At 43.0% G+C, this 18404-nt stretch overlaps 3 protein-coding genes across 3 annotated transcripts; 2 read left to right on the top strand and 1 right to left on the bottom strand.

Moving 5' to 3' along the window:
- Window positions 1-721: 721 nt before the first annotated feature.
- Window positions 722-2537, bottom strand: LOC145802743 (uncharacterized). Its single transcript, XM_082895511.1, has 3 exons — window positions 1833-2537; window positions 873-1745; window positions 722-757 (listed from the first exon to the last, which is right to left on the bottom strand). The coding sequence occupies exons 1-3, from the start codon at window positions 2535-2537 to the stop codon at window positions 722-724; spliced, it is 1614 nt and encodes a 537-aa protein (XP_082751637.1).
- A 10127-nt stretch (window positions 2538-12664) lies between these two features.
- LOC114306462 (uncharacterized) lies at window positions 12665-13183 on the top strand. The gene has a single exon (XM_028251698.2). The coding sequence runs from the start codon at window positions 12665-12667 to the stop codon at window positions 13181-13183; it is 519 nt and encodes a 172-aa protein (XP_028107499.2).
- A 2507-nt stretch (window positions 13184-15690) lies between these two features.
- LOC145802742 (uncharacterized) lies at window positions 15691-17311 on the top strand. Its single transcript, XM_082895510.1, has 3 exons — window positions 15691-16001; window positions 16182-16504; window positions 16839-17311. Exons 1-3 carry the CDS (start codon window positions 15691-15693, stop codon window positions 17309-17311), a joined length of 1107 nt encoding a protein of 368 aa, XP_082751636.1.
- Window positions 17312-18404: the final 1093 nt, after the last annotated feature.

Here is an 18404-nt window from a genome sequence, read left to right as displayed (position 1 = left end):
AGTGTCGTCATATCTTCAAAGCAAAAACTACTACTGCTAGCTCAAGGTCGTGTGTGGGATAATTTTTCTCGTGGGGTTTCAATTGTCGAGAGGCATAAGCGATAACCCTTCCATTTTGCATAAGTACACAACCAAGCCCTTTATGCGATGCATCACTGTAAATTACAAATCCTTCGGTACCAGATGGTAAGGCCAGAACTGGTGTTGTAGTCAACTTTGTTTTCAGACCTTGGAAAGCAGACTCCCGCTCTTCTGACCACTCAAATGCAACTCCCTTTCGAGTCAATTGTGTAAACGGCACAGCGATTTTGGAGAAATTCTGAACAAACCTCCTGTAATAGCCAGCTAATCCCATGAAACTACGCACCTCAGTGACATTGGTAGGAGTTGGCCAATTCACAATCGCCTCAATTTTATGCGGATCAACAAAGACTCCTTCCTTTGTTACTACATGCCCCAGAAATGCCACCTCTTGTAGCCAGAATTCACATTTCTTTAACTTTGCATATAATTTCTTCTCCCGGAGTGTTTGAAGGATTAGGCGAAGATGATCCTCGTGAGCCTCTGCACTCTTTGAATATATAAGAATATCATCAATAAAGACCACCACAAACTCATCCAGGTAAGGTTTAAAGACGCGATTCATTAGATCCATAAATGCTGCCGGTGCATTAGTAACTCCAAAAGGCATGACTAGAAACTCATAATGGCAGTACCGGGTTCAAAAAGCTGTCTTCTCCACATTATCAGCTTTGACCTTCAATTGATGGTATCCAGATCGTAGATCAATTTTTTGAGAAAACTTGTGCCCCTTGTAGTTGGTCAAATAAATCGTCAATCCGTGGTAAGGGGTACTTGTTTTTTATTGTTACCTTACTAACTTCCCTATAGTCAATACGTAGCCGAAGTGTTCCGTCCTTCTTTTTCACAAATAAAACTGGCGCACCCCAAGGAGATATACTCGGTCGGATGAATCCCTTATCAAGCAAATCTTGTAATTGAATCTTTAACTCTTTCATTTCAGCTGGGGACATCCTATACGGCGTCTTAGAGATGGGTTGGGTTCCTGGTGCTACTTCAATTATAAACTCAATTTCGCGGTCTATCAACTGCCCTGGCAATTCTTTGGGAAAAACATCCTGAAATTCATGGACCACTGGAATCACATCAATACCCCCATTCAACACTTGTTCCTCCAAAACACTACATAAATACCCCTGACATCCTTTCTGCATTAACTTACAAGCCTTCACGGCAGAAATCAGATAAGGTGGCGAAGTCACTTCCCGCCCATGAATAATAGACTTTGGTTGCCCCGGAGGATGGAAATTGATTTGCTTAGTCAAGAAGTTTATAGTCGCACCATAATCACTCAGCCAATCCCTTCCCAGAATAACATCAAAAGAGGTCATGTCAAGAGGTAACAGGTTAGCATACACACGAATATCCCCAAGTTGAAGTTCATAAGCTACATATACCGAAGCACAGATCATAGAGTCTCCTAAAGGGGAAGACACACACAACATATAAGACAAGTTTTCTTCAGTTTTATCTAACTTAGGAGCGAATAGTTTCGACACAAAAGAGTGGGTGGAGCCAGAATCAAACAATACATGCGCGGAATGACCATAAACAATAAATGTACCTGACACCACCGTCGTCGCATTTTGTACATCATCTGGAACCAATGCGAACACCCTACCTTGCCTTGCAGTATCCTTATTATTAGTAGGTTTAGCAGTTGCCTTCGTGTTGGGGGTTGGTGTAGACCCCACGGAACTTGTAGCAGTCCTATTACCCTTTTATTGAGTCCATTGCGGGCAAGCCCTTACCAGATGACCCGTTTTGCCACATTTAAAGCAAGCTCCAGTCTTCCAGTGGCAAGTCCCTCGATGTTGCCTCCCACAATCTGGACACACTGGAGTGGAGTTGTGGGTAGGGGTGGTGATGCTGAAGTTCCCTGAATTCTGCTTCTTGTTTGGTGGGGTAACTGATCCTTTTGACCATTGATTATTCTGCCTCTTCCCTTTCCACTCAGAAATTCGATTCTGAGCATCAAGATTCCTTTCTACTATAACGGCCCTTTCTAGCACATCGACATAAGTAGGTAGCTTTAACATATTGACCCGGTCTAGGATAGCACCCCGTAAGCCCCCTTCAAATTTTCGTGCCTTCTTATAATCCGTATCCACCATCTGAGGCGCAAACCAAGCTAGTTCTGCAAATTGGGCTTCATATTCAGCAACAGTCTTGTTCCCTTGTTTGAGAGTTTCAAATTCAGTCACCTTCTTATCTCGCATGCTTTGGGGAAAATACTTGTCGTAGAACAATTCTAGAAATCTATCCCATGTTAATCCTGGGTGTATGGTCCTTGTGAGCATCCACCAGCTCCGCGCCTCATCCTCCAGAGTGAAAGCAGCCAATTGCACTTTTTGAGCTTCTGTACAAGGGAAAACTTCGAATAGTTTCTCGATTCCCAACACCCATGCTTCAGCTTTCATTGGTTCTATGCCTCCTTTGAAGACTGGCGGTTTCATCTTTTTAAACTCCTTAGTAAGGGTGATGGTTTGGTCTTCAGCATGAAAATCTGGTACTGCCGGTGGAGGTACCGGTGGTGGTGGCGGTTATTCTAGTGGCTGTTGCTGCTGTTGTGGTTGTTGTCGTTGGGTCTCCGTCATTTCCATAATCATTCTCTCCATCCTATCCAACCATGCAGAAGTAGCATCTTCCGCATCTTCTGTCCTTGTTCTCACCATTTCCTACACAACAATCAATTATATACAAGAAACATAATTCAAAGTTGTTAGCATTATCAGAGTACACTTAACGTTGCCATCGCTCTTTCATATACTTTCAAGATGTCATGCAAGATGCCTAAAGATTTTCTAGACACCCTAAGTTCAATGGATCCGTGTGTGAGATAGCAACTCGTGCTCTGACACTTGTCACGCCCCTAACTCGCCCCTAAAAGTTTGGGCATGACCTACGTAGTACTAGTCACTTAACCTAATATATATATATATATATATACATAATTTAGGGGCCTGTATGGAAGCATTGATATCATAGGACAATTTATGAGAAAGTATGACTTCCATTGAGCTACTATTACCATGCCAGGATCACAGATGTAGTATAAAACGAATAGACATAAAGAGCTACATATGTGAGAGTTAGTTATAAACATATACATATACAGAACCTGCCCCATGGTTGGGCGTATAACAAAACATTATGTACATCTCAATCTAAGCCAATAACTAAGATGCAAGTCATAACTTAACAAAATACCACAAAAAATGTAAGGCTTTGACCCAGTGCCTGTCTACGCTTAGGCTGACATCGCCGGGCTTAGGACCGACCTCCTGGTTGGTTACCTACAGAAATAGACATAACATAGAGTGAGCCAGGCTCAGTGAACAATAGTACTTAAATGCATCAGTTACTTAATTAAAAATGTAACACACATAAAAGTGTAGCAATACAGAAATCATGTAGTAGTCTGATTCCGTTCGGGCAAACAGAACAATGTTGTCGGTTCACAACTTCACAGTTTGGCACTTGGCCTGAAGAGTTCACACATTCACAAATTAGCCCTTGGCTTTTTAGTTTCACAACTTATATGCACAACTTCACAAATTGGCCCCCGGCCTCTGAGATTCATAGTTTCCCAAGTTACAGATTCTTACTTCACAAGTTGGCCCTCGGTCTCATCATTTCATATTTCACAATTGGCCCTTGGCCACATAGGTTTATAACTTTGAAAACTCTTTTGATGTTTCCATAATTTCACAATGTTTCTCACATGGCATACATAACTTCACAACCTCTTTTGATGTTTCCATAATTTCACAATGTTTCTCACATAGCATACATAGCATACATGTCAACATAATTCTTACGACGAAAATCATAACGTCAATAATGATAATTATGAACGGTTAAAGGTGCATCGAAGTACTATTACTCACAGCATTGTGATGACGTGCTAGTCCCTCCCGGAGTATGTTCTGTACACATTTAAAGTTCACAAATTAGCTTTCTTCTTCCTTGTTAAAATAATTCTTGAGTCATTACGCTTCAAATGAGTTTACAACCATCGAAAGATCATCAAAAATATTGTAAAAATAATAGAGGGTCGAGCACACAAAACAGAGTAGGTATTCTTTCCGACCTGGGCCGCACGTGCGGCAGCCCCCTCCGCACGAGCGGACATGGACCGTATGTGCGGTCCCCCTCCTCTGCACAAGCGGCCGTAGACAGTATGTAAACCCAGATTTTTCCCTCTTCTCTGCACGTGCGGCCATGGCCTCCGCATGTGCGGCCAAGCCCCTATTTGGCAGTCCAAAATTTGTACAAAAAGCCAAGTTTTGGTGAACAACAACAAGGTTCAAAGTAGGTCCTTTGATTACTAAACTATGGTTCAAATTCATGTATTTAGAAGGCATAAATACACAACAATCTAGATCTTAACTTCACAACTCAATTTGATTCATCAAAACTTTAAACTCATAACTACTTTAAACTTTAAACTCACATATGTAGATATATATCCATATAGCCATATATTTCTATACTTGGATTCAAACATGATAAATCAAGGAACAAAATAATCAAATGATAGATTGATCATATCAATTTTTCATCACAAACACACAAAATTTCCCTTACAACCCTTACAACTCAAAGACACACAACATCAAGGAATTCCTACTCCAAACAGAGGAAGAGGGTTGAGTTAAGGGAATTACACTTACCTTAAGCTTCAATTTCTCTAACCTCTAATTTTAACCCAAATCACTTCCTTGTTGAGCTTTCCCCTTTTCTCCTTCTTTCCTTAATCTCCTAGCCTCTCCAGGAGATATTTACGAAATGGGTTTTTCCCAAATCAAGTGGTTATAGGCAAGAATGCATTGATAGACATAATAGGACAAAAATCATTCGTTTAATCATTCCGAAATTGAAATTTCGTAAACATGCTTAATATTACCTAAAAATTACGCTAATCGTCATTATAAAATCAATTGCCGATAATTAAGCCTCCAGGGCTTCCAATTTCTAATTTAACATTATAATTGCAACAGATGCTTTTCCTTATTAAACAGATACAGGTTCGATTCATAAGACATATATATACTTAAACTTAATTTCTCATACGGTTTCACATTAAACATTTGAAAGTACAGAATAAAGACTAAAGTATAGCAGAATCACATACGATGGTCGGGTTATTACAGTTTACGTGTTGTACTTATGGGAAGGTGTAAGTGTTTGTCTTGTTTGGTTTGTGTCCATGTTTGTTGGCAGGTTATTGACGCTTTTACAGAGGTGCTGTCGGATGAGCAGGATAGGTTGAATGTGGGAAAAGATTTCCCGAAGAACTCTTGTTTTTTCCGCCGCATATGCTGGGTATGTTATTTTTTTAGTGGAACGTGTTCGACTGTTTTCCGCATGGCTTGTAGGTAATGTAATTTGTTTTTTGTTTGTTGGTGGTCAATGTTCGCAGGACGTGCTGAAAGGGGACAACGTGGAAGCGAGGTTCAATTATTTGATGGCAAATCTGAATGCTGGTAAGGGTGCACGTTACATGCATTTCCCACAATGTCACGTTGGTCATTAGACGTTAGTGGTTTACGACACTGAGGACAGAAGTTGGAAGCACTATAATTCGATGCATAATAGGTCCGATGCCGGGGGTTCACATTATGTTGAGGCGGTCAAACTGGTAAGATGATTTGAGTTGTTTCAAATTTGTACAGATTGTCGTGTAAATTGACTTGCATGTGATGTATTCCATCTGGATTCGTTATTGTTTTGTAGAAAAATGTTGTGACGGACGTGCAGCGGCAATCGATGGCGGCGCATGGATTAGAATAGTTGGTTGGTACACAAGATTTTGACATGGCGATGGAATCAGTCCCCAGCAACGGTCGAAAATGTAAGTGGAATATAATTGTTTTTGAAAACTTATAAAGGTGTGGGGTATGTCAGATCTGTGTTGGTAACAAAGTTGCTTTGTATTTGTTGTTGTAGCATGGACTGTGTGATAATCGTGTGTGCAGTAATGAGACAATATGTCAACCATGTGGAGGTGGGATGCTCATTGGAAGGTAGGAACTGCAGTGTGTTATGAGCGAACATGGTGAAGATGTTTGTAAATGATCCTGTGCATGGGGTAGCGAGCAACGTGGGGAGACTGGTGGGGTGATGGTAGTTTAATTTGTATTCAGTTTCTATGGACAATGAAAAGTTTAAATGGTAAATTTAGGTTAGTAGGTTTGAAAGAAGTCACATTGTTTAGTCAATTAAGTACTATAATTTCTTATTTTTGAAGTGTTTATATGTTTTGTCAGTTGCAGTTGATGTTTGGTGTTAGATAATGGTATGGATGGTTTTTTTCATACATAATGAAAAGGTGTTGTTTATGTTGAAGTGTGTATGTGTAGTGAACGTAATGTTTTGCTCATTTGTTTTTTGTGACGTCCATGTATTGTTGAAGGTTAAGTTGTCTTTGTTTTGCATATGCCGATAATGATGTGAATGCGTTGTTGGAAGTAATGATATGGGACAATGAGATTGATGTTTCAGTGATAGGTCGTTTTGTACTTTGGTGGACCACCAATGTAGTTTGTTCAGTATTGATGTTAGTGTGCAAATGGTTGTTGCATGGGGATTGTATGTGTGTTGATGTTAACATATTGTGTAGTAGTAGGGGCCTACAACGGTAAAATGGACCAACAAATAGTGATAAGCTTGTGTTGTCATTGTTGTCCCTCGTGGTTAGGGTGTGGAAGAATAATTGTTTATATCACCGAGCATGACAACTATGCCACGTTGTGGGTTACGGTTGGGTGTTTGTTATTTTTTGGTTTGTTTACGTGTATCTGAATCCGTGTGGTGAAGGGATTCCGTCATTAATGGTGGGATGAAATGTGAATGGAAAACATATAGGGGGACGCATTATTTGTGCATCTTAGTGTGTGACGATGGGGTGCTGTTATATTATGTTAACGCATTGTCATGTGCATGGTAGGGATCGATTAACATTGCCGCATTAATGCCAAGCATGTATGGTAAGTGTATAACGGTGCTACCAAGTACTTTGTGGTGAATAAACTTATTGTATTAGTTGATGGAATGCAGGTATTTATAACTGAGTTTGCTGTATTATTTGAAGGAAACCCGATATTAATAACTAAGTGTAACATTGATAGAAATTGTTGAAAAACAAGGACGTGTGTCTGCGCACATGATTATTAGAAAGGAAACATATAAATGTATTTCTTCCAAGCGACAAACGGGCATAATAAGAAATTTATTTAGCACTTTTATAACACATTTTACTAGCTACGGGATTCGTGAAGATGTGTCTGATTATGGTGGCGTGGCTAAATGGGTTCTTTGCATGTTTTCCTGTTGTGATTCCCCATGCGTCCACATCTGCCGCATCTGATTTGCTGTACAAGCTCTCCCCTTAATAGGAATCGTTTTTTCTTTGGCTTACCGGGTGGACGTTTCACAAAGGGAGGGTTGATGGTGAAGTCATGTGGGTTGAATGGCAGTTGCTCGACAGTTAGAATTGGATAAATACTAGCGGTGTAAGTTGAACGGTATGCAGACACGTGGAAGTATGGTTCGACCAATGTGTTCAAATCCCGACCACTTTTCCTAACGGCGACTGTTGCATGCGCGCATGGAAACCCATTGAGCTGCCATTTGAAAAATGAACACGTGTGGTGTTCGATATCAACCATGACTGACGGGAAAAAGTGCACCTTGTAAACGTCAGCATTTGATTGGCTCACTTTCCATGACCTCCCCTCGTTGAATGCTTTTTCAAGACAGGACTCCATTTTGGGACATATTATGCCAGTTCATGTTTGGGATGCAACTCTACGTTTTGCCATTTATCGCATTAATTTGGCTCTGATGCTGTTAACCATTTTAGTGATTGGGAAGTTCCGCGCTTCACGAACCCATGAGTTGAATGATTCCACAACATTTGAACACATCTCACCGTAACGCCTCCCCCTGAAAATGGGTTGCACATGTTAGGAAAAAAAATTGACCATTACGTCAATATGTGGTGTACATGTGAATTTCTATAAGCACATGTGGAACGTACTGGAAAAATACATTTGTCCAATGATGAGGATGTGCATTTGCTAGGAATTCCGATGCTACTGTTCGGCCTGATTTATGGAATTGTTCAACTTTATGATTGAATGTAGTAACAGTTGGCGCATACGCACAATGTCGTAATTTGCTTACTAAACTAGCCCGATGCATACTGTTCGTGTAACGCAGCATGTCCCTTAGATTCCGTTGCAAATGTTGGTGATAGAAAGCATGTTGTGCATTCGGGAATACGGTGGGCATTGCTTCAAGCAATTCGAGATTTTGGTCAGATATGAATGTGGGGGTCTGTCACCATGCACCACCTAGGCGAGATGGTGAAGAAACCAAGTCCAGTTGGAGGTGTTCTCGGAGTCCACGATCGCATAAGCTAAGGGGAATAAACCTGCAAAGCCGAACAGAGTTTGGGGTTGTTAGTGGTATGTGAACATGTTAGGGTGTGCAAATATGGGCAGTGTGGGTGAATGACAATAATGGATAGTATGCATTTGATAAATTTGGTTGGGTGTGAATATTGCTTTGACGTTGTAGAAGTTGAATGAACTGACCTTGGTTACCGTCTTTCACAGTCGCAGCAAGTAAGAACCCTTTGTAGCAACCTTAAAGGAACGTGGCGTCAAGGAATAGCAGTGGATGTCAATGGGTGAACCCGTTGATGCATGCTTTGAATGATATAAAGTAGCGTGTGAATTGGTGGGTGTGGTCATCGTATTCAATATTGATATAGGTACTGGGGTTGTGTTCCGTTGCTGCGTTATTGTACCAACGCAACTGGTCAAACGAAATAGAGTGAGCACCAAACAGTTCTTCTCTTGCTTTTTCGACCCCTAGCCACGCCACATAATAAGTGATGTCCAGGCCATAGTCTTGTTTCAAGTCTAATATAACTTTGGTTGGACGATTAAGTGGCCTACCCCGCACACATTCGGCTATAATGTCTACGACAAGATCAGAACCGACAAGTGGGTGTGTGGATGTACGGATAGGGACGCCGCAATTTTGTTCACTATTCCATTTGCGAAGGTAGAAGAATCCGTTGGCTTCCAATTTCCTTGCGTGTACAGCCCACGTGCATCCCTTTGATTCGTTCATAGCACAAACAGCCGTTACCCGGATAGAGTCATTTTTAACAAACTTGATATGGAACCCATATTTGATGTCATATTTTCGTAAGATATTGCGAAATTCTAAAGCACTGCCTTCGAAGTGCTATCCAATATGGGTAAATCCATTAGCCGATAGAGCGGAAAGGAAGATTTTCTCTTTGTGTGGACAAAATGATTGTAGTAGGTTGATTTCGTCTTCCTTTTCAACCTCATTTAGTAGTCTTCCCACAGGTTTGGTGATGGTGTGAGTCTACACCGAATCACTGTCAAGATTACTGTTCCCTTCCACGTGTTATTTTTCGATGAGCACGTTAACTAACTGCAAGCCGAACGAACGGGCAAGGCAAATCATATTCTGCATGTCAACATCGTTCTGCAATGAGAAGTTATTATAGCCCGAGATCTTGTAGAACAACAGAATTGATCTTGGTATGAGCCCGTCGAACTTCGAACAAACATAATCCACAAATTCGGCAAAGGTGTGTGATGGTTTCAAACTGTATGCAACATTTGTAGACTGGTAACAACATAGCAGCATCACGAAGGCGTCCATCTGCACAATTAAACAAGCACGCAGAGTTAAACAAAAGAAAATGATCCATCAGTACAAAACGAAATTTGTACAATATGAATACAATTGAAAAACGATTTGTGAACTGGTGTGTTTTTGCTATCATCCCATTGGGCAATGAATGGGGTTTCCCCATCTCGTCCCACAAGCGGCATTGAAAACGATTTCCGAACTGGTGTGTGATTTGTGGGAATGATGGGGGAAAATCGTATAATACAAGATTCGGTACATACTTGTGTGAAGTCGCTGGTGGTGATGTTAATTGCAGTAGTTTTTGGTTGCCACACAGAACAAAATGAACTCAAAAAGGTAAACCCCACTTGGAAAACTTCATACACGAATCTTCAACAATCCCACCCCACAAAACTTGGGATTACACATACCCAATATAAATAGAACAACCCACCAAATACGTGAGGGTATATTCGTCCCTTAAGCACTCATCAACATTTAAAAAAGGATTTACCAGTAGGCAATCCCCCCCTAAATAGGACTTTCCAGTCAATCAAAGAATCAGCGGGACCAAACAGAACACAATTCATCCATATAGGACTTTCTGATAAAATTCCCTTTATACTTCATATTTATTCTCACTAAATTTTTTAATATTTCAGTAGTTCCAATCAACTCATTAGATTTCAAGTTAAATTATAATTGGATCCAATCATATAATTGTGTTTCAAAAACTAACAAAAGGATTAAAGTAAACGGACTGAAGTAAAATTTTGATAAAAATATGATATTAAAAAAGCAAGATCATGTGCTCTAATGCTAACTAATACCGATGCCAAATTTCATGGACAACGAGGTAAATATGATAATATCTTTTTGGGGGTCTATTTTTTATAAATACGTAGTAATTTTGGGGGTTATGTTTCATAAACATACCTTCTTCTTCTTTTCTTCTTTTTTTCTCTCTATCCTTTGTTTCTTCCTTAATTAGGTGGTTCTCTCTCTCTCTTTCTTTCTACGGTGCTCTATTCTCTCACATCAAAAAGGTATAAATCTTTACCTATATATATATATGTACTTGTAATTTATATCTGAGCTCTAAAAGTGAACTTTCATATGTTAATTTTCATGTAAAAAGCTATATAAGTTCCCAGAAACTTAGAGGTAATCATTATCATTCGACAATCCAATATGTAAACAAGCACACATTTATATGTATACATGCATGTGTGTGCTTTCTTGTAGATTTGTAAGTTATATATGTGTGTATGCATGTATGTGAGACCCTATATTTCATGATTTGAAGGCATGTTCTTTGATTTGGGGACTGTTTTAGTTTTTAATTTATTCTGTTATGTTCAGTGAGAGGGAGATTTGTGCCGAACAAGTGGGCCGAGATATGGGAGCACAAAATATGGTGTTAGGCCATGTGAGGGCCGAAGACGCTGCGCCTAGCCGAACCGCACCAACATAGTGCTTTAGCCCATTACGTTGGGCCAGGCTAAGGGTTGCCCGGATTATGGAGGCATGCAGGTGTTTAGCCGAGTTAGGATCACACAAAACTGGATACTTGGTTAGGTCTGCACAGATGCGTTGGGCCGAGATATGGACGATTCGGACTGATGTGGGAACTGAGATGACCCATGAGATTGCTGTGTGAGGCCGAGATGCCGAACGACATGCCCCGCATTTGGTCGGTTCTGATGGACTGGTTTGGTTTTGCTCAGTAATAGCTATCCATCATAATGTTTATGGTTCACCAAGTAATAGCTCAGTTTGATATTCCACGTGGGCCAATGATAAGAAAAGGGGAATCCATTCCTGGTATCCGTCAATACTGTTTGGGGGTGCGACAAACACGGTTTGGGGGTTTTGGTCTCTACATGTGTAAAAAATGTAGAGGGGAGCATAGTCGCCTGTCCAAAGAAGGACAATAGAGGTAGTGCGTCCACAATCTCTGAGGCTGCATGGCCAGCCATGAAAAGGAGGAACATGTAACCGTTAGAGGTAAGCTACTTTTGAAATAGTCTTTCTCTCTAGAAAGTGCTCTGCCTTCTCTTTTCTTCTCTAAGTGTGCTAACTTGATCGTCAGAGGGTTTATCCGACATCATAATGCCAGGCAGCTCACCGTTTTTCTGTTCTCAAGTTAAGCGATGTTACGTGAGGCTTGGATTCAAGGAGTACAGAGAGCAACAAATATTTCCTCCACATACAATTAGCGCCATCTGTGGGAAGTCATTGACCGACAAACCTTGTTCTCCAACCTTTTTCAACTGTTTTCCATGGCAAACATCAACGAAACACCGCTATCCGTCGTCGATGGCATCACACCGGAGTCGGTCCGAAGGAGAGATGGCCCTTCCACCATTCTATCTATGACAGGCCTGGAGACCTCCTCTAGAGGGCTACCTAGAGATGTGCGAGACAAACATGCGAGAAGCACTGACCTCTCATAAAGTCCTGATGGACGTCGCCGACGAGGAGAGTTGCACTCTCAACACCTGGAGCAAAAACTTAGAGACCAGGACGCCCTTATACGAAAGATGGCAGCTGAGATGGAGGCGTTGAAACGGCAGATCAAAGGTAAGGGTGTGGATGTAGTGGGAAACCACAGTGAGCGTACCTAACCCTGTTGCTCAGGCAACCGGCACCAATGAGGCACTCAATCACTCTCCATCACCAGGAGTTACAGCGTTGGTGATTCCAACCCACCGGTAGAAAGATCCTCCATGCGAGACAACAACTATCGCCCCTCACGTCCATCGACAATGTCGAGATACTCTCACTTTGTCCGTTTAAGGGACCTAAGGGACGTCTTGAAGGAATGAGCATGATGTAGAGAGGCCCAAAGTGTGCCGACATTGCAAAAGCGAGTCCCAGAATCCGTCGCAGTGAGGAAATGGCCATGTGGCCGCCTAGAGTGGTGACTCCAGCACCGATGAACAAAGAGTTGGCAAGACTTACCGCGATCCCACTGTCTCTAGAGATTGAGAGCACACCACTCCCTACCGAATTCCACCAACCTAAGTTCACGCTATACGACGGCAAGACGGATCCGTACATGTACGTTAGTCATTACCAACAAGTAATGGCTGGCCACTGGCGCAACGACACCTTGATGTGTCTTATATTCCCAGCAAGTTTGGGAGAACTAGGCTTGAAATGGTTCGAAAGGCTCTCGGAGGGGAGTATCGAGGGGTGGCAACAGCTAGTGGAGGCCTTTGTCACTAGGTTCAAAACTAACACTAGAACACCTAAAAAGGTCGATCACTTCTTGGGTATCAAGATTGAATCGGGTAGTTCTTTAAAGGCGTACAACGCCAAGTATTGGGAGACTGACAACGAGATTCTAGATTGCCCCACTAATCTGGCGATCGCCCAATACAAGCGAGGCTTGCCAGTCGGACATAGACTGTGAGACTCGCTCACGATGCACCAACCCACAACCATGGAATCATTAATGCAACAGATCAACGAACACATCCGAGTTAAGGATGATGCCGCCACTGCCACCACAACCGAAAAGGCAAATTCAGTTGCGGTGGACAGACATGTGGCTGGAAAGGTTCACTTGGTGGGGCAGGAGGATAACTGCCCTAATAACTGAGCTAGAGAACAACATCATGGTTCAAACCACAACGATAGAAACAAAGGCCGTGGGAATGACCGAGATAACGCTCCTCGCAAGGAAGAGGAAGATGCCAAGAGAAAGTTGAAGGCACGAACCGGCATCAGCACAATCTTTAAGATCCCAATTTATCGCATCCTCAGTAAAATCCGAGGTGAGCCATACGTCTGTTGGCCAGCAAAATTGGGAGATACACAGAGGGGCTTCAACTCAAGGTACCACTGCACCTTCAATGAAGAAAGGGGGCACCAAATAGAGGACTGTATGCCACTGTGACAACACTTGGAAAAGCTGGTTGCAGCTGCGCATTTGGATCAATACATAGATAGAGGCATGAGGGCCGCTCCGCAAGGATATGCCGAACCAAATGGCCTTGCCATCTTGGATGCGGCACCCCAAGGAGTCATCAACATTATTCATGGTATCATTGAGCTAACGTGAGTTTGCGAGCTCAGGGGGATGATCAAGAGGGCCGAGCACATGAGGAAAGTGCTCTCTGTTCAGCCTGCCATAAAGAAAGGAAAGACCGAGATAAAAGATATCTTGACCTTTTCAAGCAAGGACTGGGAGAGAATTCAAACCCCACACAACGATGCCTTGGTAGTAACGCTTCATGTTAAGGATTTGGACATCAAGCAAATTTTGATCGACTAGGGCAGTTCGGTCTAGATCATGTACTACGACGCATTCAAGCAAATGAAATTGGAGGACAAAGACTTGGCCTCCACAACGTCTCATTTGGTCGGCTTCAACTCTCAACCAAAATGGCTGATCGGGAAGATCATATTGCCGGTCAAGGCTGGATCAGTCACGAAGCAAGTGGAGTTTTGCATGCTGAAGGTCCCATCGACCTACAACCTGATCTTGGAGAGGGGTTGGTTGCACGCCATGCAAGCAATAGCGTCGACTTATCATCAAGTCATGTCCTTCCCCGCTCTAGCCGGGCAAATCAAAGAGGTTTAGGGGGACCAAATGATGGCAAAACAATGCTTCATCGCAGTAAATGGCAGTCGGGCCGCCAAAGGCTTTGTCCAAATAATAAAAGGGCCAGAAGGAAAGAAAGTCTTGGAAGATGTGGGAAGAAAAGTAGAAGAGAAATCAGTTGAAGACTTGGTGGAGTTCAAGATTGATGAGAACGATCCGAGCAAATTCTTTCTCTTGGGCTCATCATTGTCCAGTACCGAGCGGATGGACTATGTCAACTTCTTGGTTTCCAACATTGAAGTCTTTGCGTGGACGCCTTACGACATGCTTGGCATCAACCCTAGCTTCATTTGCCACCAGTTGAATGTCTTTTCCAATGCACGGCCGGTTATTCAGAGAACTCGGCACTCAGCCTTACACCATGCCGAGGTGGTGGCGGAGGAGGTCAAAAACATGCTGGAAGCTAAGGCGATAGAAGAGGTGCAATACCCCAAATTGATCTCCAACACGGTGGTGGTACCGAAGAAGAACGGAAAATGGTGGGTGTGCGTCGATTACAAAACGATTAACCGTGCTTGCCCAAAGGATAGCTTTTCACTCCCAATGATTGACTAGCTGGTAGACCTTACCACTAGTCACCAAAGGTTTAGCTTCCTAGACGCATACCACGGCTGCCACTAAATAGCCATGTATGACCCAGACAGAGAGGTCACATCCTTCACCACGCCCTGAGGGGGGCGACCTTTCAAAGAATGGTGACCAAAATGCTTGCCCCTCTGTTAGGCCGCACTATGGAGGCTTACATTGAGGACATGGTGGTGAAGAGCAAAGACAAGTCTTAGCACCTCACCGACCTAGCTGAAATGTTCGCCATCCTCAAACACCACAAATTGTGATTGAATGCATCCAAGTGTGTTTTGGAGTGGGAACTAGAAAATTTTTGGGCTTTTTAGTTACCAACCGAGGAATTGAGGCCACAGATCAGGGCAATCCAAGAGCTGGAATGACCAAATTCCACAAAGGACGTGCAACATCTTGTCGAAATGGTAGCCACGCTGAACAGATTTATTAGTTGGTCATTAGATCATTGCAGGCCCTTTTTTAAGACTTTGAAAGCCAAGTTTTTCTGGGATACAGAATACGACCGCGCTTTGGTAGACTTGAAGACATATCTCTCTTCCACCGCAATCTTGGTCACACCACGACTAGGCGAAGAGCTCTATCCATACTTGGTAGTTTTTCAGCATGCGGTAAGTACGTTCCTCATCCGAGCTGAGCGGATTCAGCACCTCCCTATCCTTTACGTCAGCAAGACACTGCTCTCAGCCGAATCAAGATATCTGCCGCTTGAAAAATTGGCCCTAGTCCTCATAATGGCCTCCAGAAAATTGGCGCAATATTTCCACGCCCACATGATAGTAGTGATAACTGAATTCCCGCTTAAGGTGCTCTTTGAGAAGGCAGATTTTACAAGAAAAATTTTGAAGTGGGCTGTAGAGTTAGGGCAATACGACATCAAGTTCCAGCCATGCATAGCTATCAAAGCTCAAGCCCTTGCCGACTTTATGGCGGAATTTGCCTCTGGCACTCACCCCATTTGCCCTATTGATTTGGCTAGTGTGGATTTGGCACAGCCCACGGTTTCGCCTACACAAAAAAAGGGTGAGGAACAAGCAATAGAACGGCAAGACAGCATCGGGCTAGCAGAGCAAGAACGGGCCGACTTACCGACCGACCAAACTAGTGCGCATGCGGATAAGCTGTGCACAGAACCGACCAGTGCCTTGGATTTGAGAAACTCTCAAAACCCCTCCGACTGCTGGAAGTTGTTCATTAGAGAGATGTAGAAGCTTTTTGTTGACAGAGCCTTCAATAGACATGGAGTCGGGCTGGGGGTGGCATTAACCTCACCGGACGGACTAATCATCGAACATGCCATCACGTTCGGATTCCCAACACCGAACAATGAGGTGGAGTATGAAGCCCTCCTCGTCGGTCTGAAGAGCAATCTACGGATGAAAGCATCAGAGCTTATGGTATTCAGCGACTCTAAATTGGTGGTCAACCAACTCTTGGGGGAGTATGAGGCCAAGGATGAAAGGATGGCTAAGTATCAAGCATTGGTGCACGTTGAAATTAAGAAATTCGCTGCAATAAAGATGGAACAGATAGGTCTTGAAGAAAATAGTAAGACAGACGAGCTGGCCGGCTTGGCGTTCATACATACTCCTTTCCCAATCTGTTGATAATTGAGTTCTTGCCCAGACCTAGCATCGAGGAACCAGAGGCATCCGAAGTGCTTTGCACCGATTTGGGACCATCCTGGATAGATCTCCTCATCACCTTCATAAGAAACTGAGTCCTGCCTACTAAAAGAAGGAAGCCAACAAGATAACGGCCAAGTCAGAGCGATTTTGACTCTCTCCGTCTAGGGCCTTGTACAAAAAGTCCTTTACCAGGCCGTACCTTAAATGTGTCCACCCCAGCAAGGTTGATGCTTTCCTCTTTAAAATTCATGAAGGCATGTATGGCAGCCATATTGGGGACAGATCGCTGGCGTACCGAGCCATCTCTCAAGGCTATTGGTGGTCATGCATGCAGGCCGATGCACAGAAATATGTTCGCAAATACAAAAAATATCAAAAATTTGCTCACCAAGTCCACCAGCTGGCCAGAGTTGCTCCCCCTGACAAGTCCTTGGCCATTTGCGCTTTGGGGCTGGACATTATAGGACCATTTCCAACCGCTCCGGGCAACCGCAAATTTTTCATCCCTGCTACTGACTACTTCACCATGTGGGTTGAGGCCGAGCCATTGGCTACCATCAAGGAAAAAGATGTAAAGAAGTTTGTCTGGCAGAATGTCATCACTCGCTTCAGCATCCCAAAGGCCCTCATTTCAGATAATGGCACACAGTTCGATGGGAAACTCTTCTGCAAATTTTACGAAGAGTTAAAGATTGCGTTTTACAACTCAACACCGGCCTACCCTTAATCAAATGGTCAAGCTGAAACCTCGAACAAGACTATCTTGGACAGGCTAAAGAAGCAACTGGAGAAGGCCGAAGAGAGGTGGGCTGAGGAACTCCCCAATGTGCTCTGGGCATACCGCACTACACCAAGACGCTCGACCGGGGAAACTCCATTTGCCTTGGCTTATGGCATGGATGCAGTCATACCATTAGAAATCGGCATGCCAACTGTAGACCGCCCGAAACTCCGCTCCCCGCGCAAGGGCGCGAATTGTAGTTCTAGCTACTACAGTTCAGACTCCTGTCACGGTTCTGAATCTAATCTCACAAAGTGCAATGTAAGACTGATAAATCACCAAAGAGTCCAAATCCGGCAAATCGTTTTGGAAAATCAATTTTAATCAAGAAGTGCCAAACATGGACTGCTTTGCCAGATTTTGGAGTTGCCACCTAAATATTTTGTTTTGAGAAATTTAGGAAACCCTGACTCGTGCTTAAGGCCACATGTCCGTCATCACCAAAGTTGCCTCGGCTCGGGAACTTGGGTACGAGAGGGGAAGGTCCTGAAATGAGCACCCCCGCTCGCCCGATCAAAGGATTGGCCTCTACTAACATGATATGTTGTTTTTATAAACACATGTGTTCTTGTTTGATTATTAGCTAGCTTACTATATGATGCACACAACATACAAGTATAGACTCAATCGCAAGAATTGGAACAAAACATCTCATGTTTGTTTTTCGAAAATGGTTTAAAAGTGCTACTCACAAGTACGCTAAGACGCGGATTTGCCACCCTCAAGTGGGCTTAGAAAGCAACATGATTTTGCCACCTCAAGTGGGCTTAAAACTCACATTTGTCGAATTGTCCCAATTCAAGCAATTAAGCCTTCATCCATAGACATTCATGCAGTTATAGCAATTAAGCAAATAGCTTCATGACAAGCATGCTAACATGGCAACATACACATCTCATGCAATATGCTAAAGCGTAAATACCCACAGTGTACTCCGAGCCAAAAAAGAAGCTAGTTAGTAATCAATGCATGATCCTAGCTATGTCAACGATGCCTAATGCAACACATGCAAAAATGCAACTAAAATAAGCTCGGCTAT

Source organism: Camellia sinensis, chromosome 11 (genome assembly GCF_055761805.1).
Source record: "Camellia sinensis isolate YWXY chromosome 11, ASM5576180v1, whole genome shotgun sequence".
NCBI classification, from domain to species: domain Eukaryota; kingdom Viridiplantae; phylum Streptophyta; class Magnoliopsida; order Ericales; family Theaceae; genus Camellia; species Camellia sinensis.
The sequence above is the reverse complement of the archived record's forward strand: the minus strand, read 5'-3'. Positions and strand labels throughout refer to the sequence as shown.